Genomic DNA, 24,263 nt, shown 5'->3' with positions numbered 1-24,263 from the left:
AAAGAGCCTTTGTGCTTTATCTGGTGACTCATTGCTCAGACCAGGACCTGAACCACAGGCTCTGGCTGCCGGTCAGACAGATAAGCCCCTGAAGGACCCCTCTCTATGGACCTAAAGACAGAGAGGTGGCTTTCATGCTGCCTGTTTGAATTGACCAAGTGCCCTGAACGCAAACACTTCCCAGACATTATCATTATCCCCCAGCTGCTGCTGGTGGAGCTGACAGCCTTCAGGGACACTGACAGACGCAGGCAGATTACGAACGTGCGTGTTTGTCCACAGCCTTCTATTAGCAGAAACTGCTGTGCAACTTATCCAGGTGTTTGTAGCCAAGTGTTTTACGACTGGGCAGGACTGGAATTTCCCACTGCAACACACTCGTCATCGTCATTATGATCACTTTACAAACACACACACACACAGACTAGGACTTTACTGGTGTTTCTACACTGAGATGAGCAATTAGAGTGTGTAGAACCCAGGTGATGGTAGAAACAGCGGTAAATTCACATCAGACTGACACGACAGTACAAATCACAAAAACAAATCACTTGTGATTTTTCTTCTGGAACGACACAGAGTTTTCTGATGAAATCGGTTGGTGCCTTTCCAAAACTGTTACGAATACAGATGTCAGCGAGGGTTAGCTGGTTTTTCTTTTCCACTGTAAAAGATGCTGCGGACTTTCTGATCCGACAGCGCTGTGGTTAACATTTGAAGAAGTGTAGGTGCAAAACTGACTCGGTCAGGTTACAGAAAAATCACAGTTTGGGTTAAAATAACTACTTGGTTACTGTTGAGGAACAATCAAGGTTGTAATTAAAAGAAACCATCACTGACAACAGGAAGCAAAGAGCAGGTCCTACATTTTGTTGACTCATCCATTCACCTTGTCCTCCTTCCTGTGCAGACTTTGTGGCTCTACGACAGTGTCACCTGATTTCTTCTTCTTCTCTCGATGGACAAGATTCACAATTCCCACAGCCACTAGAGGGCGCTCTCACTTGTGAACAAATGTCATTTTGTGCTTTTTTCTCCAAACTCAAACATGATAGTGTCATCCCTCAAAACACCTTGGATTCTGTTCAGTCCCGACATTAACTGATGAAGCAAAATAAGTAGAATCAGCCAAAATGCGTCATAATTCTCACTCCATGTTACCACAAATAACCCCCTCTGCGTTTCTCTCTGCTTTCCCTCCATATCACCCATCACCCCTCCCCTTTACAGTTATTCCAGCTCCAGCCGAGTCCAGCCTGTCTGCTAGATCAGTATCATCAGGATGAAGATGAGACAGCTCAGAGCACTGAGTGGATTCATTCTGCTGACCCTGGCAGTCCTCGCCGCCGCCAGGCCAAAAGCAGGTCAGTCTCCTGATAATGTTAAAGACAAAAGAAAGACTGTTTTTTTTACTCTCTTCCTCTCAAATGGGGCACAAGTGCTTCCTTCAAATGGAAATCATGAAATTGAGCAAACAGCATTTGAAATGCTTTAGAGAACATAAATGAACTTTGCCCGTTTTTCATCTGTAAAAACTTTGTACTTTGTGCATTTCATTGTAATTTTTTCAGAATAAGAAATAGTAGACAACAGAAAAAAAGTCCTTGGGTGCATTTTTACAAATTTCAGTGTACATCACAAATTCACAAACTGAGCTTTCAGAAACTTTGAGACCACCACCATGGGCACCGCACAGGACTCTTCACCAGCATGTGAATCCTGACTTTACTTTAAGGTTCTGTAGACGATCGTCATTGCCTCAAGATGTCGCACAAGAACACCAGCATTTCAGACCAAAACAAATGCTTCATCAGCCACACCTCCTGCTTCCCCCTCCCTTCTTATTCTCAGTGTGACGGAGGACAGTGAAAGTGACACAACAAGAAGCTCAACTGAATTAAGTTACACTGTGAACACGAGACACAACAAGCCCACGCTAGCACTGCTGTGATATGCTCCACATCAATGCTGACAGTTAGCCAACTAGCGATAGCAACATTTGCTGAACATTTTCCTGGGTAACAGGAAATTATCGAACTGGGCACTAATGAAAACAGACATGTAGCCGTCAAGATACTTACACATGGAGGAGAAGAAGAACCAGTTCTGAGTAAAGCTGGACCCTTAAGTAGTTCATACAGTTCTCCATCTCAGGAAACCAGACCAATATTGGCTCCATGGTCAGACTGGGAAAGAAATTCAGCCTTGGATTGATCCACTGGGACCGGCCGCATGAGTGACACTGATGGAGCCGGTAAAAATTTTTATGAATGTTTGACGGTCCACTGACCAGGATTTGAGCCAGTAGTCCCCATGTCCAGTCCGCCTCTGCTCTGGTCTCTGCTCTTTCTTTGTCGGAGGCCTTTTTAGATGAAAATGTAGTTTCTTCTTCAGTGGAGGAAATTCTGAAAGGTCGCTTTCACCTGAACGCTGCGTACTGCACTGTGCCATCTCATGTGTGGGCAGTCCCTGAAATGTGGGGAGGACCAATGGTTTGACAGGACAGGATTCACACGCACTAACATGCACACGTACGTGCACTAACATGCACACACAGCTGTCCAGGAAACCAAAACAAAGACAAGAGAAGCTCAGATTACGACACACACAGAAGGGGTGTGGCTTTGTTCTCTGCTCAGGACGTCATTACTCCACTTTATCTTTATATAGAAAATATATATAACTTCTCTGTTGCTGTATTAATGTTTAAAATCTTGTCTATATAATCTTTAATGGCATTAACGTTTTGGGACATATCAGACCTAAACATTTGGATATGGTTTTCATTATGTCTGCAGCTGAAGGTTGACATGATTTATATGACCAGACAATGTAGTAGACATATTTATAAGACGTTAAAAACCAGCCACTGCTCATGTCTGTTTGAAACTAAAGATCCACAACAATCCCATGTCTGCTTTCACTGACACGGCCTCTTCTATTATGACTCCCAGTTTAGCCTTTGTGAAGAAATTCTGGATGTGCACAAATCAAACAATCCTTTCCCAACTCATAAAGCTACACCGCAAACACAAGCTCACTTCATACCTCACCCATGACTACTGTGTTTTTGAACCGAGATGATGTTACACTTCGAGAGTGCGTTCACAGCGATGCCGGGAAATTAAAGACAAAACCAGGTGCCGTGTGGCAGCTGAAGTCATGGAGACCTGAGGTCAGGTGGTAAATAATGTGAAAGTTACACCAGTCTGAGGAAGACCTCTGCTGCTGCTTCATTCCAGACAAATGTAAAACTGAAAACCACACACACACACACACACACACACACACACACACACACACACACACACACACACACACACGACAGGAAGACTTCATTACTCCAACATAAAGGATGTGACTAGTGTTATTCTATATTTTATTAATGTCAACAAACATTAAGACCACTAATGTGTCAGTCTGGCTCTCAGCTCTCATTGGTTCCTAATGAAGAGTCCAAAAACAGCTGGTCACTGTAGTGTTTAGCAAATGATAACTAAACAGGAGTAAAGTGTGCATCTGTTTGGGACTATTTTCAGTGGCGTATTAATCTACATTTGGTGTTCCATTTGAATATTTGAGGCAGCAGGAGTCAAAATAAACTACAGCAGTGTGTCTCACTAGTGTGTTTTCAACAGTTTTGGGACGATGATCAATTCTTTGTTAGTTTTGGTGTTTTCATGGGATTTGTTGATAAAAAATGATGTCAATAATTTCTGCTCTTTCTCTTCCTTCCAGGTCCTGAGCAGAAATGTAAGTCTGGTCCAGTGGATCTGGTCTTCCTCATCGACAGCTCCCGCAGCGTTAGGCCACATGAGTTTGAGACCATGAGGAAGTTCATGATCGACATCCTGGACACCCTGGATATTGGACTCAACGCCACCAGAGTGGGAGTGGTTCAGTACTCCAGCCAGGTAATGTAGGCGCACAATATCCAGACCTTCATCTGTCATCCACATCATTCTGTCCTTCTTCTTAAACCTTCCTTTTACTGATTCTGTTTAGAGTTTAGTTACAAAGTGTTAAATCAATTTTAGACAAGATGAACCTCTAATTTATATCAGAACGATCAATTACTGCTGCTTTCACACTTTATAGCTGAGTTTTTTAAAGCTCCTCCAGCCTAAAGGTCTCTGTCCATGTGTAGTGTGATTATAGATCAGGTCTAGCTTCTATATTAATACTGTGAAAGTATCAAAGCCTCAGTCCACAGAGAAATGCACACAGCCTGTATTCAGAAACTGAGCCTTAAAACCAGCCGTCAGGACTTCTGGAACTTTGTGATGTCACAACAAAGCAGTCACCAAGCCCCGCCCACCTGGACCCACCATCCAAACCTTGCAGGATTTGGTTTCTCTGAGTGTTTACTTGAAAATTGCTATATTTTTATTGGATCACTCAGAAAACAGTCAGCCAATCAGAGGAGAGACTCAGAGCTTCCTCTCTTCTGATTGGCTCACCGACCTGTTGTTACTAGAGCTCCAGAGAGAAGCCTGAGAGAGGAGATGTGAAACTACACTGAGATGGTTTTTGGTTCTTAAAACCACAAATATATCTTCTTATGGATCAACACTTCAAATAAAACACAGAAGAAGAAGAAAATCTGGAGCTTTAAGAACGGACCGTGTGATGACAGGAAGTACATCACACCATTGTGTTTGTCTGTAGCTTCTCACTTCTTTCTCTTCCCTCCTCTGACTCTGTGCAGTTTTCAGTTTTGACAGTGGTGATAATTCTTGGCTCTGCTCTGATAAACATGATGAGTGGATTTGAATACTGTCTGCTGACTCTTCGTTTCACCTCTGACCTTTATTGTCTGCAGGTCCGCAGCGAGTTCTCTCTGAAGACACACAGCAAGCTGGACACCATGGTGAAAGGCATCAATCAGATCATCCCCCTCGCTCAGGGCACCATGACCGGACTCGCCATCAGATACGTGATGAATAATGCCTTCACTGCAGAGGGGGGAGACAGGCCAAAGGTACGAAAGACCACACCGTCTCAGCAGGATCTAGAAAATGCATCAGTTATTTGACAAGGAATCCTGTTTTATTAGTTTTAGTACATAATTAGACATAGAATGAATCCTGATCTGACATCCTTCAGCTACAACGGTTTACGTCTTTGTGACATAATGTAGAAACGGTTCATATCATTTCACTTAAGTCAATGATGAGGATTCTTTCCTCTGAAATGGTCTCAGTACCTCATCTTGGCTCTGATCATGAGGTTTTCTCCCCCTCAGGTCCCCAACGTGGTCGTGATCGTGACAGATGGACGCCCTCAGGACCGTGTGGCCGAGGTGGCAGCGGAGGCCAGAGAGAAAGGCATTGAGATCTACGCTGTGGGAGTGGCCAGGGCCGATATGACATCACTGAGAGCCATGGCGTCCCCGCCATTTGAAGACCACGTCTTCCTGGTGGAGTCATTCGATCTCATTCACCAGTTTGGACTGCAGTTCCAGGACAAGCTCTGTGGTAAGGCTGCGGGGGAAAGGAAATAACCTCACTGTCTATAAAAACCCAAAGTATACCTTTGACATTTTAATTACTGTATTCGCCAAAAGCATTTTTCAGTCCGAGCAGGATCTTTAAAACACGGTTAGATGTCTATAAAAGTGGCTGTTAAGACAAATGAAACGGCATTTGGCGCGTGGTTTACTTTGACTTGGTTTGGATGAGTTGTATAATTTCAGGTTTTATTACATTATTTCTTGTAAGACAGTTCAGAGTTTTATGTGAGAACAGAACACAAACATCTTTACAGACAACAATAAAGCTCATAAAATACCGGAGCTATGAGACGATTAATTCTTTATGGATTTGATGTCACATTTTTTAAAAATCTCCATTAAAACCTTCACATTTTCCGCCACTGGTGGATTATTTTTATTTGAAGTCACCTCAACATAAGACAAGTAAAAACCTGCAGCCAAGTCTCTGCAATTGAAGTCCCATGCTGTTGGCTTCCCCTGGGGCAACACTAGATTCTCTATGTGATTAAAAACACTATTAATGTCTAGCCAGAATAAAAAAAATCACTATGCCCATCTAACCCCACAGAACTTAATACTTTTAATAACAGACGCCTCAAATCCCTTAAGAGCAAAACATTTCCTCATACTGATTTTATTCTAGACTGAGGAAAAATCTCTGGCTTTCCTCAGTCGTGGAAGGAAAAGAACAAAGGCAAAGTCTTAAAAATGTTTTTGAAGAAATAAATTAAGCAATCAATACAAAAAAACAGGTTTGTGACAAAGAACCGAGGTTCAGACCGGGTTCAGAGAAAATGCGTTTCCAAAAAGTTAACGTACTGGATAATTAACTGAAGATAATTCATCTTGACACAGCTGTTCTGGTAATCTGTCGAGTTGATGGAAGTAAAGCATCTGAAAACTTCAAAATCAAATGAAGCATTTCTTTAAAACATTAAAGGGAAATTCCACGTTCTTTGGGAGAACTGATGTCCTGTTGTACTTTGCTCCTCATCTCAGCTTGAGGTTAGCAGCTCGAGGCTACATTAGCTGCTACTAGCATAACTCACCCGAATCTTCCACCGAACAGTTGCACTGTGGGTGTTGTAGTCTGCAGGATCTGCTGCATCCATTTTGATGCTTTGTCTTTTTTCTTTTCATGAGTCTGACAGTGTCTTAGGACCAAATCAAAATATTCAAGACTAAATAGTTTAAATTCAGAAAAAAAGTCTTCAGATAATTGGCCTCATCTGAGCCCCGCCTACTTCCCATCAGTGGGAGGAGCTCAGAAACAAAACCCCCACAGAAACACAGAGTCTGTCAGAAAACAGTGTGTTCATGTCGGAGTTTTGATAATGCAGCTACTTGTCCTGGAGCTGATGTCACAGTATGGAAGCTGACGTTGACCTCACCTGTGCTGCAGGTGTGGATCTGTGTCTGGAGTCGGATCACGGCTGCGAGCACATCTGTGAAAGCTCCCCCGGCTCCTACCACTGCCTCTGTCTGCCTGGATACACTCTGAACAACGACGGGAAAACGTGTGCAGGTAAAAAATAAACAACAATACTGACAATGGGACATGTCCAATTTGTTTTGAACTATAGCTCAGATAAAGGTGTAGATAATATACAAGGGAACATACAGTCAGACACAGAAATAGACTTACAGTAGGTTTTCTGTGCTGGTACCAGCTGGCTTGATGGTTGACAGCTGTAACAGTTTAATGTCACTTCACACATGGATGATAAAAGTGAAATTAAGATGCTTACATCAAAAAGTAAAATAATTTTTAAATCCACATTTAACCATAATGAAAATCGTGGCTCCTTACGTCTCAATGTGTGTGTGTGTGTGTGTGTTTCAGCCATAGATCTGTGTGCTGAGGGGAATCACGACTGTGAACAGATCTGCGTCAGCTCTCCCGGTTCCTTCACCTGCGACTGCAACAAAGGATACAAACTGAACGACGACAAGAAGACCTGCTCAAGTCAGTCTCACATGTGAACACACATGCAGAAAACACACGTAGAAGCTGAAATTCAAACACAATATATCTCAGTTACAAAACTCCTGGCATCGTATTGACATGTGTGTTTGGCTTGAATTCATGTCGTGTTCATTCATGCTGAAATGGACTGTGATCTTCACGAGCTGCTGATTTCTCTGCTGCTTCATGAAGCTGAGGGTGGGTTTGTTCTATGTTCCTCCTGCTGCAGTTTGTCACAGTAAAAGGATTACGTGGACATGAGGGGTTACCTCATCCTGCATATGAAATCATGCAACACCACATGCTCCTCTAGAGCCTTTTACACCTGTATAGTCCTGCTAGAGTTTCATTCACAAACACTAAAATACGTCTATTAGGAAAAAAACGTAGCTTTGACTTCGTAAGTATTTAGACCTGTGTTATTTTAGTTGTCATTTTGAGAAGGCGGCGCACTCTCATCGCATGACGCAACCTTTCAGAATAAAAGCCTACAGGTGCTGTCTGAGGCAAAGGGAACATAGACACAATCCCACTCGTTTGGCTGCTGTTCGCTCTGCTGCTTACGGCCTCGCTGCTTTCCTCCCCTCAGTGATCGACTACTGTTCGTTTGGGAACCACAGTTGTGATCATGAGTGTGTGAGTGTGCTCAGTGGCTATCACTGCCGCTGTAACGAAGGATACAGGCTGCTGGACGACGGCAAGACCTGCCAGGGTGAGTGGTGCAAACGTGAGACAGAACTCATGTTGTCCTCCGCTAACATACACGCATGAATTAAAAACCTTCTTATATATGTGTCTGTGGAATATGGTAACAGCTGGTCCTCAGATTGTGTGGGGGGGGGGTGGATCCACCTGCTGAATGATGAATACCTGTTCACTGTTAGTCTGTAATGTAGACCGCCACAGGAAGGTGGCAACACAGAAGTGTCATGAGACTTCAAAAACTCCAAACCTCAAAACAGAAAACAAACATTAGTCATGTTCAAGTCATGATTCTAAATGTTAATATTAATGACTTTTAATAGACGCACAGGAGGAAGTTTAATAATGATTGTTAGTGTCTCACCGTCATTAAATGCTAAGTACCACAATTCTGAAGAAAATGAGGACTTGAAGTTTTAACCCACAATGTTTCAAACCCACATCAGCCGAGGCCTAAACACAGCAACAAAACTACACACACACTAATACCACTAACACCTGATGCATTCTGTATTCACAAACAAGCATGTTGTGTGTAGGGGAACGTGTGCGATCAACATGTTTGTACATCTTCATGCATGCAGCACACGCACATACACACACGTCTCAGAGCTTCAGCTCCACAGCAACACCTGCAGTTTGTGATCTCACTGACAGAAAACGATTTACAACCAAACACTGACTGTGTGTGCCGCTCGAAGCCAAAGAGATCTTCAAAGAAAGAGAAACACACCGTGTAATTGTGTCGTCCATTTAACTCAAATACCACAGCCAGTGTGTGTGAAGAGAAGATCGTTACGCTCCTGCTGGTTCAGCTGTTCTTTTTCAAAACACCTGGTTTATAACTTACATTTGAATACGCACGGTCGTTTACAGGTGACAAACAAAATGATGCCGGAGTCACAGTGAATTATAATTTTGACCGTTTCTCTCAAATGTGTAATTGTATATTATTATTTAAAAAAACCCAAACAATGTCACAGATTTGTTTTCAGTAAACCTCATGATCTCTCATAGTTTCATTCAAGGGATATTTGCTTCCATTTCCAGGATCAATATTTGAGCTTCACTGCGTCTAATTTACTCTCCCTCTCTCTTCCAGCTGAATCCAACATGAATCTAACAACTAAAAATACTTTTTGGTTCAAATATAAATAAATGTTTTTATATTGTTACACAGAAAAAAACTGAAAAATGTTCCTGGAAGATTTATTTTTACAAGAGCAATAAAATGACTGTGTCTTCAACATACAAAAACACAGACACACACACTTTAACTAAATGTGTGTGTGTGTTATTCAGCCATTGACCTGTGCGCTGAGGGGAAACATGACTGTGAACAAATCTGTGTCAGCGCACCGGGCGTCTTCACCTGCGACTGCAACGAAGGATACACACTCAATGAGGACAAGAAGACCTGCACACGTTAGTCAGGCCCTCACACAAAGACACACACACACACACACACACACACACACACACACACACACACACACACACACACACGGCTCCTGGTGCGTCTCTTCCACAGCAGGAGTGCAGCCCATTCTTTCTTCCTGATCTTTTATATTCTGTACAGTACTTGAATTATTCAATCACATGAGTCACTGATCACTTTGACCATCAATCATTAATGTCAGTCTCATGTAAAAATACCAAACAGTTCCTGTTTCCTTGTTTGCTGCTTCTGTTTCATGTCTTTGTAAATGAAATCCCTTCGGCCTGGTGCTCAGGTTGAATCAGCATTTTGAAGACATCAGTTTGGACTCAGGGACTATTTTTTTTATTAATCAATCAAATAATTAATTTTCAGCCTGAAACTGTCTCTAAAGCAGGTGATCAGGAGAAATGTTCTTCCTTATGGATTCAAGAGAGAAATCTTTTTTTTATCTTCTGGCTTCACTCACGCTCATGCTTGTAGACACACAAAGAAAATGTTCCAATGTTCCACTACACCATTAATTACAATTGTAAAATAATTCATTTGTGTGTGTGCCTGTGCGTGTGTGTGCGTGTGCGTGTGTGTGTGTCTGATTCAGCCATTGACCTGTGTGCCCAGGGGAAGCATGACTGTGAACAGATCTGTATCAGTGCACCGGGCGTCTTCACCTGCGACTGCAACAAAGGATTCAAACTCAACAAAGACAAGAAGACCTGCACAAGTCAGTGAATGTCTCACACACTCAGTTAACATTGTGTGTTTCTCCTTAGCTAGCTGGTGTTGTCTCACTGTTCTGGCCCTGATTAAAAACGTAATCCATGTTGGCTTTGATGGAAAAGATGTTTTCAGATCATGTAAACTCTACAAGAATCAGATGTTTGACTAACATTTGCTTCTGATTCGTCATTGACTGTGAATCTATAACCTCTCTGGAGTTGTACAGGTGGAAAAGATTAAAATATATCTTTTAATCCTGCAGCCATGTTTTCTGAGCTTTTCTGAGGTTGAATGTAAATAAACAACAGTTGTTGTCAAGTTTCCTGAAACACTCATATAAACTTCTCCCAAAGCTGGTTTGCATGTGTCCGTGTCTGTGCAGTTGTAATTCAAATGTGATGTGTTTGTGAACTGTGTATTTGCAGACATGGACCTGTGTAACACTGTGGAGCACGGCTGTGAGCACCAGTGTGTGAGCACTCCAGGATCTTACTACTGTATCTGCCCGGAGGGACAGCTGCTGCAGGACGATGGCAAGAGCTGCGGCAGTGAGTCGACGCCCTGATGCAGGATTATCTGTGAAATATAAAAAAACATTTGAGGTCGCTTGAACAGTCGCTGATGTGCAAACTCAGAACAGCAGGTTCATCTCAGACCTCATCAGTGTCGCCACGTCATCAGTAAGATTAGTTTGCTCTGCTGCAGTGGGGTTACGATCCCGTGGGTCCTGCAGGACCACAAAGAAATGCTGCAGGTGACGGATGTGGGAAGAAGGGCTGAAAGAAACAGGAAGTCAACATCATTATCACAGTTAACTTAGATTGATCAGAGAATTAAAAAGAAAAGAAGCACAAAATAACAAACGAACACACGGAACTGTAGATCAGAGATATGATTCCAGGCCTCTGGTGAGAGGAGAATCTTTACTCTGTGCACAACCTCTGCTGCTGAGCTCTGACATACATTAAGCCAAAATTAAACAATTCTGTTATGAATGTCGCCCGGATCAATGATGGTGTGATCAGATCAGATCAGATCAGATCAGATCAGATCAGATCATGATGAGCTTCACCGAAGGGAAAAATCATCAAGAGTCCAGATTGTGATCAGAGTGAGAGAAGAGGGGGGTTTGATTCTCAGGGGATGAAATAAAGATGGATGAGAAAATAAACCAAATCTCATGCTGATGTTAAAAGCAGCTCAGTTATGTCTGGGAGAAACTGGCTGGACAGAGACGACGATGATGATGATGATGAGGATGATGATCGTCTGTGGAATTTTCTTTTTCCCTGGGGAGGCGGAGTGAAACCAAAGTTCCTGCCAGTTACCTTCACACAGCACCTTCCTGTGGAGATCTGTGGCCGTACAGTCTCATTTATCATCCAACATTTATACTGTAGGAGCATCTGCTCCAACTGCCATTAAATAATCAACTGCAGCACATCCTTTGTTACTATGACGACTCTAATAGTTACCAAAACAACCAAGAGCAAAATATCTGACTAATGTCTGAATACCCGAGTTAAACTGATACTGATACAAAATATTGGGGCAATATTGGCAATATTTTTTCAAGTATAATGGTAACAGCTGTTAAACTGTACACTGTAAAATATGACAACTTGATCTTACTTTAAAAAATCTAGGAACCAGATTACCTTGAAGAAACTCAGTAAATATAACAATTTGTTTTAAATTATGTTGACTTTGTATCCACTTGTTAAATAAATTAAATTAATTTCATGACGTTGTTCCAACTTAGAAATGTCACATAATGTTAACTTGCTCTTTTTAAGTGCATGTTAACTGAAGCACATCAATAAACACTGACATTACCAATGGAAATGTGTGCGGTTAGCTCGTTAGCTAACAAACCTGAGCAAATGTATCTACGTTACTGTCACACTTGCTCATTATTATGTTATTTCTTCTCTCTCTCTCCTTCAGCCTGCAAGTCTGCCAACATTGACCTGGTGCTTCTGATCGACGGCTCCAAGAGCGTCCGCCCTCAAAACTTTGAGCTGGTCAAAAAGTTTGTCAACCAGGTCAGGCTCGTTTTCATTCAACATCTGGAACACTTTGATATCATCACTCACTCTCATCCACTCATTAAATAGGCCTTTTTTTGAATGAGAATTTTCTCTGACATTTAAAAAAGTGCATAATAACAGAAGCACATGAGTCAGATGAGTCAGATGAGTTTCCCTCACCTCCTCCTGTGCCTCAGGTTGTGGACTCTCTGGACGTGTCTGCTCATGGAACCAGAGTTGGTCTGGTCCAGTACTCCAGCCGGGTCAGGACAGAGTTCCCTCTCAACATGTACCACTCTGCTGATGAGATCAAAGCTGCGGTCATGAAGGTGAAGTCTGTTTCTACATATTATCTTCAGTTCAGTTATGTGTTAATACCAGATGCATCACCAGCTACCACTGCACATAAAGTGTTATCAGGCACCTGCAACATAAAGCAAATCAATCATCTTAATAATATTTGAAGTCTGAATTGAAGCTGGCCGAAAATAAACTAAGGCTTTACAGTCTAAATCCTGATTATAATCTAATTATAAAAGATACTCACTCCTTCAAAGACTCTTATTTCATGGGCGTCAAACAGGAAGTAATGTGCAGCCCATAGAAAGAGACGCCTTCATCACATTATGTCCTCATCAGTGTTTCTGTCTCTGTCCCTCTCTAGGTTGATTACATGGAGAAAGGCACCATGACAGGTCTGGCCATCAAACACATGCTGGAGAACAGTTTCTCAGAGGCAGAGGGCGCTCGTCCTTTCAGCCGCAACATCCCCCGAATCGGACTGGTCTTCACAGACGGTCGCTCCCAGGATGACATCACTGAGTTCGCCAAGAAAGCCAAAGAAGCCGGTAAGACTCCAGGAGACCAGTGCGAGGGTCAGCCCAGATCAATGGTGACTTTAAGTGTACGTCTGTGATGTGCGTGTTTGTGTGCAGGTATCACCATGTACGCTGTGGGTGTTGGAAAAGCTGTAGAAGATGAGCTTCGTGAAATCGCATCTGAGCCTGTGGAGAAACATTTCTACTACACCACCGACTTCACCGCCATCAGCACCATCGCTGAGAACCTCAAACTCAACGTCTGCCCAGGTACGACACTCACCTGGACCCGACTGCAGTGCAGCATATTGACAACTTACAGGAGCCACATAAAAAAACTTAACATATAATACTACTCAAAATCTCACTAAATATTAACTTATCAATGTTTTAGCAGTTTACCACTGTTTCCACTTTTGAGTTTCTTAAACATGATATTAAAATGAATTATTAATAATTATAATTCTTTTCAAAGGATTTTGTTCAACATGAAGGAAAATTAAAAAAGATGAGACTCACGTGACACCAGTCCCAGAGTGTGTGCTGTAATGATGTCTTGGTCTTTGGCTCCATCTACTGACGAAAACACAACATGACAGTTGGAGAAAAAGAACTAAAATGTTTAACAACAACAGAATATACAGTATTATTAAAAATATGATATAATAAGTCCACACTGAAAAGGATTGTAATTTAGAATTTTAACTCTTTCTTTTCATGTGGTCCAACTGCAGCAGTGCATCATACCTCATGTTTTGTGATGAATAACTGAATCGTCAAGACAAATCTGGTGAAGTGAAGGTATTAATAGATAATCCATGTATTTTTGACTAACTGCCCTGTTTTGCTTGTGTCCTCTCTTTTCTCTGTCTGTATCTGCAGAGGAGAGTCAGGGGGAGATCGAGGTGAAGGACCCATGTGCCTGTGAGAGTCTGGTGGAGTTCCAGCAGGCCACCATGAGCAGCCTGGAGCAGCTCACACAGAAACATATCCTTTTTAAACGTCTGTCGCCAAACACAGGGTGTTGTCTAACCTTAGGTAACCTTAGGTAAGGAACTGGTAAGGAAGATACCTTTTCTACTGTATCTAATAGAGGTATAACATTTATTAAAATATGGAACTACAAACCCTTTTTTTTCCAAGTATTGAATGTGAATTTGAAGCCTCGGTAACCTCAGCTTCTAATTTGTATCTGTGCAGGAAGTTGGTGGCAGTTCAATCAGGCACAAACAGGAATAATGACCCGAGGCCTGAGAGAGAAAAATGCACCTTATTTGAGTGACATTTCTCTGCGGGTTCGTCACCATGTGGAATCTGCCAAACTGCATGTAGTCACTGAATTCAGCGATGATACAAAAAAAGTAACTAATGAAATTTTAAGGCTGAGATAATGCATTTTACAGATGTTATATCCATCTGTCTTTTCACTTAGTTGGACTGAGTGTGTTGAGCCAGGTCCGTTGGCAAACCCTTATCTTACATCAGCCCCAACAAATCCTATGAAATGGTTTTACTACGCCTGTTTAAAACACCCTGATACTGGACGTCTGATTCCTACGGAGCCTAAAAATCATTTAACACATCAGTGAGTCTCACTGTTGTACTGGGTGACATGTTCCTTCAGCACCATGAACACACACACTGTGGTTCATCTTAACTCAGTCCCACACACACCGTCCTGCTACTCTAAAAACTCACCAGAGCAACAAATGTAGATTAATCCACCGCACAAAGTAGTCCCCAACAAATGCATCTCCTCCAATCTGAGTAAAGTTTGTTGAAAACTACAGATACTACGAAGATACACGTTTTATAAATGAAACTATATTTGTGAGGTGTTTTTTTGGTGTTATCATGACATTTGTTGATAGTAAGAAAAGTACAGAATGAGTCAAGTTGTTTGGTCAGTCTTCAGTTCTGAAAAATATTGAGATGATTTGAAAAGCTGTTCAATAACAAAAAAAGTCTCAATTTGTGAACTGAGAAAATCTGATGGATGTACATAAAGGTATTTATGTACAGTAAATTTCAATACGTTATAGCTTTATTTCTATTTATTTATTCTTTTAGAATAGTTGTTTGGCTATTTTATGCCTTTGTTTGACAGAAGCAGTAGAGACAGGGAATTCAGGGAGAGTTGGGGAATGACATGCAGCGAATGGTCCGGCCAGCTGGGAGTCGAACCGGAGACTCACTGCTCAGGGCATTTGAGCAGCAACCCTTCGGCTTTCAGGTCGCCCCCATTACGTCTTTATTATTCCTTAATCAGTCGTCCACTGACTGGGATGACTGCTCGTCTGGAGCAGCTGGAAAACCAGCTTCTGTCCAGGAAGTGATCTGGTGATCAGAGTGAGCGAACAGCACGCCACAGAGGAAGAGTAACAGAATGAGGAGGAGGAGGGGCACATCCCGGAAAGATCATTCACAGGGGAAATCAGAAACTCTTCTAATCAATGGACAATCCAAAGTGTCTTCTCACAAAGCCTTTGTAGCCTTCACTAGATCTGTTGATCTTCACGTTTATGAGGACGACATTTAACTGAAAGCTTGTGATATAGATTCATATTTCTGGTATAGATGTAAATGACATAATTTGTAAACTTTGTGTCTTAAAAAAAAACAAACAAACAAAAAAACAAAAACAAAACACAACAACACTACATCCATTTTCACTCCTGCCACTGTGCGAGGCAGTCGTTACAAGACGAAAAACAAATGTTTTCATAAAACAGATGAATATTAAATCTTCAAGATTCCCCGGGACACGTGTGTTAAACCTCTGGGGATCTGAAAGCTACAGTATACCGACAGTGTGTCAACAAACAAACAGAATTAAGGATAAATACACAAGATTTTAAAACGTGTTATCAACCTGCTTGTAACACGTTATCAATCATCTGTGCAGTCGGACACACAAAGAGGACTGTAGGCATGTTGGCATCTTTGTAAACTTGATGTAATCAACGTACTGTAGATACATGCACAGTGAAAACATCACAGTGTTCATTCACAGTCACACACCATTTGTCTGTTTCTCTTAGTGCCTTGTTTATACTTGATCTGTTTTGTACGGTTTGTTAAATATGATGTATTTATAGCAGATTTTGTTTTCTTTTGTACCAACAGTAGAATAGCAAATAATAAAGTTGGAGGGAGGAGAACCGGAGTTATTAAAATGAAGTGTTATTACCACTCCCGAGATTAAATTGGTTACTGGGTCATTTCTTGTTTTCCCATAGAAAACTAATTTTAATGGCACGTCTGATGGGCTTTGTGGTGGGGAGAACTGCTGAAGAGGAAACTGGGTTAAAGTTTGAAAAAAGGGAAGTTAGAAGTATAAAGTATCACTATTCCTTAAAGCTGTGGTCTGTTGTTGATTGAGGTGTTCATATTATAAGAATCAGTTGCATTTTACTCCAAAATAAATATGAGCTTTCTGTCGTGAATAAAATGTGTTCTTCACTCTGCACTTTCTACATTTCAACCTTCACACGTCTGTCAATTCTTTTACATACAAACATTTTGCATTTGAGGCAGTTAATTATGACGAGCCAGCTGTGGAGTGCACTGCCTACCACCGTTAACAAGAGGGAATTACACATATTCAAGTCAATAATTCAAATAATATGAAATCTGTCTGTGAGTCAGTTAAACTGTTTCATCAGGCCACTGTATGTAGATTAATATGATCACCTCAACTATAGTAGATGTTCTCACTCTTGCAGTTTTATATAAAAATAAAAAAGACCACCACAAAGTCATAGCCCTTTATATTTGAATGCCTGTATGTTTTTGTATATTTTCTAATAGCTTTACCTTTTTGTATTTTTCTGATGAATCCCTGTATTACGGCACAGAAGGCAATAAAAGAGTGAACTTTTCATTTCTGAGAGATGTGTTGTTTTATATTTCAGGTTTCATTCTCCATGTTTTTAGGGCCTTGGGTTATTGTGTGTTCATGTGCACTCACTGTGTGCAGGAGCACAGCTGCTGTATGTAGCTAACGAACTTTTATACTTCCAGTCAAGCAGCTGGCCTTTGAGGTTTTTATGGGAAGCAGTTGTAAAACTATAAAACAATTTCAAGCTGTTGAGGTCGACGTGAACAGTTTTCCCTCATGGATGATTGTAATTATGTTTTAAATGACATGAATGTGGCATCAATTACACTGTGTTTCAAGCCAGGAACAAAGAATCACCAGTGACAGGTTAACATTATGTCGTGTACTGCAGGAGGAACAATACAGTAATGAATCTTGTAAACATACACAGTCCAATCCACAAGAGAAGTCAAACTAAAACAACGAAAATGACTACATAATGAATTTATACATTTCAGAGAAACTCATACATGAGGATAAAACACATAATCTACATTTTGTCACTAACAATCTCTGACTATGAGAGAGATGTTTTTAAAACATGAGTTACTGGGTGATTAACGTTAAAGAACTGAAAACATTCTGACAAAACTTTTCCTGATGATGAGAATCTTGTTCTCAACGGGTTCACTAACTTCTTTTCTTTTTTCTTTCTTTTGAAAGTCATACAACACTTAAAGGAGCAAAGCTAATTCCCTGTGGATTTGTATTTGCTGTGTTTGAAGCGCAGCTCCGCAGGGATCACTTACCGCTTCAAACAAAGAGCGTCGTTACTGACGATGACATTAAACACATTTTCTCAATAGACTGTGATGTAAGACGTGTTTGTTCCAGAGGTTTTTCTTTTTTTTAACAACCAACACCAAGTGTAACAGAAGTTTTAATGAAACTGAGTTTTGGTAAATGAAAGTGAGGCTGCAGAAAATTACTCTTTTCATTATTTCATTATTGATTGATCTGGATTTACTCATTAAACATTTGGTCTGTCAGAAAATAGTTCCCACATTTTTCACATTAACACATATTTATCAGAGCCAGAACTGACATATATAAATTACAGCTTCAATTAATGATTGTTTTTATTATCGTTTAATCTGCCAAATATCTTTTTTACGATTAATTGATTCACATTTTCTCTCAGTCCTTAATGATCAAATGTCTTGTTCTGTTTGACCGACAATCTGAAACCTGTTTGCTTAAAAAACAACAAAAAAAAAAATACTTAAACAATTAAAGGATTATCAAAGATTTTGAATGTTAATTGACTAATCAATCAACAAATTGGTATTCTGTAAACATTGGTACACACAGTATGGAAACTCATTCAATTTGATCGATTGAGGATAAAAGCAGGAAGTTAAAGCTGCTGAAAATGATTCAGAAACTCAAACATTTTCTTGTGAGGTGTGAGATGATGCAACAACTTCAAGGAAAACTTTTTATCATCACATCCAAACTCTGAAACGCTCCAAAGTTTCTTCTAATTTGTTTTGTAAGTAAGTTTGTAAAAGTTTATAAAAGAGCAAACAAGTCGCACAAGAGAGGAACAATATCATCCTGGTGGATTAACAGCTGATACGACCAAAGAGCATGTCCACTGTGAATACTTTTGTTTTCAAACAACCTTGTTAATGAACTCAATCAGCTGTTCTCTACTGACGATGAGGCAACTTGTTTTTAATTTACTAAAAAAAGCCATTTCCTTAATGATCATCTGAAATATCACAGCTAATAGAGTCGAGACCAGCTCCTTGTAACTGAAGATCCTTTAATGACGATGAGAAACTCTCTCAGAAGACATCTAATAAATCCCTTTGATGCTCTGTGTGTGTGTGTGTGTGTGTGGTGTGTGTGTGTGTGTGTGTGTGTGTGTGTGTGTGTGTGTACTGCATGTTGGATGCTACATAACAAGCTACCCCAGTGTGTGTGACCTTTAGCGTCAGGGCCTAATGAGGGCGGATGAGACGGTTTCTTGTTCCGTGTCCTGCACGTGACCTGAATACACCCAGGGTTACTGAAAATGTCAGGAGGTCCCGAAGGTCCTTCCTGTGGAAAGTCCAACAAAAGTCTTGTTGACAGTAAGTTTACATGCAATATGGTGAGAAGTGTGGGGCTGAGGCACGAAACAGGAAAACTTCTGCTTCTTGAGTGAAAAAATCTGCAGAGATGTCAAAACCAAATATAGAGCAGAGGTTTCTTCACATTTCGAAGGCGCTCGGGGAAACAATAAAGTGTTGCTGGAGTTTCCCTCCCTTTCCCTCTAACATTAAACAGCTCGGTGTTTAAAGTTTCTGGGAGACATTAAATTGTCCATTGTTTCCTGTAAAATTAAATTGTCCATTTAAACACCATAAAATGAAAGATTTTTCATTTCAAATAATCAACTCAAACTAAACACATGCAGAGCATAAACAGAAGACGCTGGTATTGTTGATGAGGATCCCTACAGTTTCTGATTAAAGAACAATGACTGAAGATATTTACTGAATCACCTTTAATCTGGACATCAACTGAGGAAATTCTTGTCCACACACGATGTTACACAACAACACCAAATGAGGTCGCAATCATCATGATGCAGAACCTGCACAGAATAATACTGATGGCTGTCACACGAATCGGATGATAAGAAGGCCGATAAGGCTCCGCAGCGTCTGAGGCCACGATGTTGGAAATCACAGATGTTTTCTAAACATGTAAAAAAAAAAGAATGAAACCTTCAGGGAGGTTGGTTCAGGGTGGGGGATTTTTTCACACAGATTTGATTCATCATGAGGATTCAAGCGAATCAGAGTAGGGTTTACCTGTGGACTTCAACTTTGGTGAACTTTATTTATGTCATCCACTCATCTTGACCCTTTTGACCTCGGCTGAGGCCTTTAAAACTTTTCTTCTTCTTCTTCTTCTTTTTTTTTTTACACAATTGTTGGTTGGGGCTTTGGCGTTTGGTGGTTTAGGTGATGATGGCAGCAAATGAAAAGTCAGATGATAATCAAAGTTTTTACAATTAACTCTGAGTCTGTACGTCTATGTCAAATTTGTCCGTCCAATAGCTGTCGAGATATTTCACACAAAAAAGACACAAATGTCAACCTCATGGTGGGGAAACAAGTCGTGGGATTCATAGTAGGTTAGGTAGGTTGAAATGTACACTTACAAATAAATAAATATACACGCTGTAATACGCACGCACGCACGCACACACACACACACACACACAAACACAAAATCCTTTGATGATTGCCAACCAAATCACATAAAGATCTGAGATCTGAGGTGATGTCAACACTTTTACCCAGGTAATCACAGGTAAGCTCTGTGCAGTCATATGGCTTCAAACATATCACAGAAGAAGAAGAAATGAAACAAGTATTGAAGTATTGAAACAATAATGATATGACCTTTTCATCTGTTTATTCGTGTACCTCTGACAGCTTTGAACTGGCCTGTTCTCCAGGTCGGCTGGTTGTCTATCGTCAGTGTTTACGCAAAGTAATAACAGCAAACATGTGAGACGGCTCACACAGGCCTCTTTGTGTGTATGTTTCACTGCTGTATAATTTAATTATTTCCTTTTCATTTGCAGGAAAGTTTATTCTTCTAATTCTCACAGCTCTGATCCGAGTCAGCTGGACAAAGAAATATGACGATTGGTCAAAACCTCAGATACAAATAATTTGGCAAAAGGAGCTTCAACACTAAAGCTTCAAAAACGATTGAAAACAAAACATTAATGTTGATGGTGCTTTAACGACACTGGATGTTGAATTGACCTGATCAAATGTCTGCTATGATTATTAATTCTTAATCAGGTTGTTTTTTATGAGTTAGTGGAAAGGAAGACAGTGAAAATCATGTACAACTCATTTTCTTTTTGAATAATAATTGCAAGACTTTACTTCCCTCTAACTTAAAAAAAACACTTATATATCTCCAAAAGTGTCTTCAAGTCATTTAGTTTTTAAAATTTTGAGGTTGTTGTTGAATTTGAATTATTTTATTATGAATACTTATATAAATACTGCAAATAAAAATGATGTAAATTGTTACAATTCCATTTATATTATGTAAATCTCTGACTCACTGTTGTGGCTCTCATGACGTGAAGTCATTCCCTACTTAGATGTAATAACAGTTGGGAAACTTGGAATTTAAAACATATTTTAACAATCAACATTTTATACTTACTTAACACTTTCCTGTTTAATAAGAAGACATCCAACTAAATCTTTTTAGTTTAACAAACAAGTTGTTTCTTTATTATAATATTGGCTGAAATACAGGGTTTCTTGGGGGGATTTTCTGGATGCGTTGGGGAAAAGTGGATTATTTTATGACTCAATACCACAAGCTGTTGTGTTTTATAATCATTCTCAATATATACCATCATGTTTTCTCATTTATTGGATCTTCAGCCTTCAGGAAATGAACGTCTCATCTGCGAATGTGACTGTGGTTATAGAGTATCGAGACTCCTTCTCTAAAGCTGTGACCAAGAATGTGATTGTTGTGGTTCTCAGCATCTCCATCAACTACATCAATGCAGGCCTCATCCGCACCTTTCGCAAACACCAGGTATTTCATTCCTTTCATTACCTGCACATACTAATAAAACATTTAATAGGGAAATAATTAATCGGTGATATCCCGCTCAAGTTGTTTTGGCCCCAGTTTAAGTCCTTTAGGTTTATCAGACTCAGATCACTTATATTTTCATAGCTGCACAAGATATGCAATAGAGCTGAACAATGAATCAAAAATATTATTGAAATCATTATATGGCCAAGTGCAATATCCAAATTGTAGGAGCTGCAGTTTTGATAAACTGGTAAAATGTGTCACAACAGATCATTATAAATGAAGCAACAGAGATCCTTCAGCCTAGAAATCATATTCTACATATTCATATTCTACTTTCGAATAAATATGCATAAAGAAAATCACCATTGCCACTAAAATCGTGACTCATATCACAATTGCAATATCTGTCAAAATAATCACAATATGATTTTTTTTTTCCATATTAATATGGTGTGGATTAAATGTATGTACCAACAAAATATTTATTTTCTACATAATCTACTTGGGCGTCCCGGTTCGTAACTTGGAATTCACCACCTTAAATTAATTAATATTAAAATTAATTGATATTAAATTAATATGATATGAATAAAAGTTTAATAGTAGAACAACACTGCTAAAATAGTGGGTGGATCTATTTCAGGCAGGTTGGTTCATTTTTCTCAGTTAGATCACTTCTATGTCTTGGCATGAAACTATCCCAGGTTAAATCATAAGTCCAAATGTGGACCAGAAGAGTGTTGACTTATTGATTGACAACCTTGAGCTCCCGCCCCCTGACTCTGGCCTTCGCTGATTGGTTAGAAGGCTGAGGCTCACTCAGAAACTTTAGGAAGGAATATCTCTGTACTGCTGCCAGGCTGTTCAATGAGTCAGTGTTTGACAGAACCTGTCCACATTATATGTGTGTGAAGCATTTTAGAAAAAAGTTACTCACTGTAGCTTTAAATCAGTTGACTTTAAGTTCTTGGTCAGTTTTGATAGAAAAACAGTAACTATTCATGTCAGTCCATTAAAACACGTCCAGATCAGCCTCGATACCAAACAGGACATTTCCAGCAGCTCTACAGGAAACACTGACAACAGAAAAAAGACGTATGATCTGTGACATCTCCCATTCAGGTTCTGCTTTTCCATTGCAAAGACCAGTAGCCCTGTGTATTACTGTTCAATAACACAGAAAGATTAAAATTCAAGGATGAATCTAAACAAACCCAGTTTGGAAATATTCAGTTAGGCCTGAAGCCATATTTGTAAAAAAAAAAAAAAAAAAAAAGAAATTCATTGGATCTATATATTACTTCATTATGATATTAAATTTAAGAATGTTTTATTCCCTGCAGATCTTCTACATGAATCCTCGGTATATTCTGTTTTTTCACCTGGTGGTCAACGACATGATCCAGGTGACGCTGACCGTCATGCTGTTCATCATCAGCTACACCATCTACAAACTCAATGTCTCCATCTGTTGCATCTTCATCCTTCTTGCTCTGTTCACCACTGAAAACACCCCCCTGAACCTGGCCTGCATGGCGGTGGAGTGCTACATCGCCATCTGCGTCCCCCTTCGCCACATGCAGATCTGCACCGTCAAGAGGACTTTGATGCTGATTGGTTTAATCTGGACGACCAGCATGTTGTCTGTTCTCCCTGATCTCTTCATCACCTTGGCCACAGAACCACTTGACTTTTTTCATACCCGAGTGTTCTGTCTCAGGGAAACTGCCTTTCGTAATCCCCACATTATTAAGAAGAGGGACATCACTTATATCATCTATCTTGTTATAGTTTGGTTTGTTATCTTTTACACTTACTTCAAGATCTTGTTCACAGCAAAGACAGCTAGCAAAGATGCTAAGAAAGCCAGAAACACAATCCTCCTCCATGGGTTTCAGGTGCTGCTTTGTATGGCAACATATGCAGAACCCCTGTTGAAACATGCTCTGCACCTGTGGTTCCCTAAGAATTACACTGACTCCCTCTTTGCTACATATATCATAGTACAGATTCTGCCACGATCCATTAGTCCAATCATATATGGCGTACGAGACAAAACTTTCAGGAGGTATCTGAAAAGGAATCTGTTGTGTACAGTGAGCTCACAATGAGCATCAATTCACAGAAGAGTCAGATTCTAAAAACTTTTCCTCAGTTGAGATGGAAACTACATGTTTGGTCACTGAGGCTGAATTTGTTTTTTTTGTTTTGTTTATGAAGTTACAGCAAAAAAGTTTAACTAATGATGTGTTCAAATCTGGGCTGGGTGTCCAACCTTAACACTACAGATTCTGATTCAAGTCATAATTTTCCTGACACAGGCCTGTTTGTTGAGGATTTTTCACTTGTGTAATATAATTTTTTTTGCTAACCTTTTATATTGTTTTTACTTTACAAACTAAAGATCATTATCATTGTTGATTAATCTGCCAGTTACTTTCTCAATGAATCGTTTTGTCCATAAAATGATAGTAAATAGTAAAAAACTCATATTTGAGACTCTGATATTGTTTCAGGCAAAACACTTCAACACAGAGTTGTGGATGTACTTTAGTCGCAAGTGTTGTCATGTGTTCAAATAAAGCTTTCATTTGATTAAATTGACTTCTTTGATATTTCTGAATTAATTAAAAC

General features: G+C 40.0%; 2 protein-coding genes across 6 annotated transcripts in view; both read left to right on the top strand.

Annotated features, from left to right (window-relative positions):
* matn4 (matrilin 4) overlaps nucleotides 1-17,051 on the top strand; it is a 29,908-nt gene extending 12,857 nt beyond the window's left edge. For 2 of the 5 annotated variants that reach the window (XM_022748824.1, XM_022748823.1), the window contains exons 2-17: nucleotides 1,231-1,364; nucleotides 3,739-3,914; nucleotides 4,823-4,981; nucleotides 5,246-5,477; nucleotides 6,897-7,019; nucleotides 7,338-7,460; nucleotides 8,050-8,172; nucleotides 9,465-9,587; nucleotides 10,202-10,324; nucleotides 10,746-10,868; nucleotides 12,268-12,365; nucleotides 12,548-12,679; nucleotides 13,015-13,198; nucleotides 13,286-13,438; nucleotides 14,051-14,155; nucleotides 15,446-17,051. In XM_022748824.1, coding sequence (XP_022604545.1) covers nucleotides 1,283-1,364; nucleotides 3,739-3,914; nucleotides 4,823-4,981; nucleotides 5,246-5,477; nucleotides 6,897-7,019; nucleotides 7,338-7,460; nucleotides 8,050-8,172; nucleotides 9,465-9,587; nucleotides 10,202-10,324; nucleotides 10,746-10,868; nucleotides 12,268-12,365; nucleotides 12,548-12,679; nucleotides 13,015-13,198; nucleotides 13,286-13,438; nucleotides 14,051-14,155; nucleotides 15,446-15,504 — 2,118 coding nt within the window. In that variant the 5' untranslated portion in view covers nucleotides 1,231-1,282 and the 3' untranslated portion in view covers nucleotides 15,505-17,051. The remainder of the gene's footprint in view (nucleotides 1-1,230; nucleotides 1,365-3,738; nucleotides 3,915-4,822; nucleotides 4,982-5,245; nucleotides 5,478-6,896; nucleotides 7,020-7,337; nucleotides 7,461-8,049; nucleotides 8,173-9,464; nucleotides 9,588-10,201; nucleotides 10,325-10,745; nucleotides 10,869-12,267; nucleotides 12,366-12,547; nucleotides 12,680-13,014; nucleotides 13,199-13,285; nucleotides 13,439-14,050; nucleotides 14,156-15,445) is intronic. The other 3 variants (XM_022748825.1, XM_022748826.1, XM_022748827.1) reach the window with 3 other exon arrangements.
* A 4,422-nt stretch (nucleotides 17,052-21,473) lies between these two features.
* LOC111224397 (olfactory receptor 4C15-like) lies at nucleotides 21,474-23,740 on the top strand. The gene is made up of 2 exons (XM_022748864.1): nucleotides 21,474-21,623; nucleotides 22,973-23,740. Exons 1-2 carry the CDS (start codon nucleotides 21,474-21,476, stop codon nucleotides 23,738-23,740), a joined length of 918 nt encoding a protein of 305 aa, XP_022604585.1.
* The last annotated feature ends 523 nt before the right edge of the window (nucleotides 23,741-24,263 follow it).

The sequence above is a fragment of the Seriola dumerili genome, unplaced genomic scaffold, assembly GCF_002260705.1.
Source record: "Seriola dumerili isolate Sdu_G_001 unplaced genomic scaffold, Sdu_1.0 BDQW01000133.1, whole genome shotgun sequence".
In the NCBI taxonomy this organism is placed as follows: Eukaryota; Metazoa; Chordata; class Actinopteri; order Carangiformes; family Carangidae; genus Seriola; species Seriola dumerili.
The sequence above is the reverse complement of the archived record's forward strand: the minus strand, read 5'-3'. Positions and strand labels throughout refer to the sequence as shown.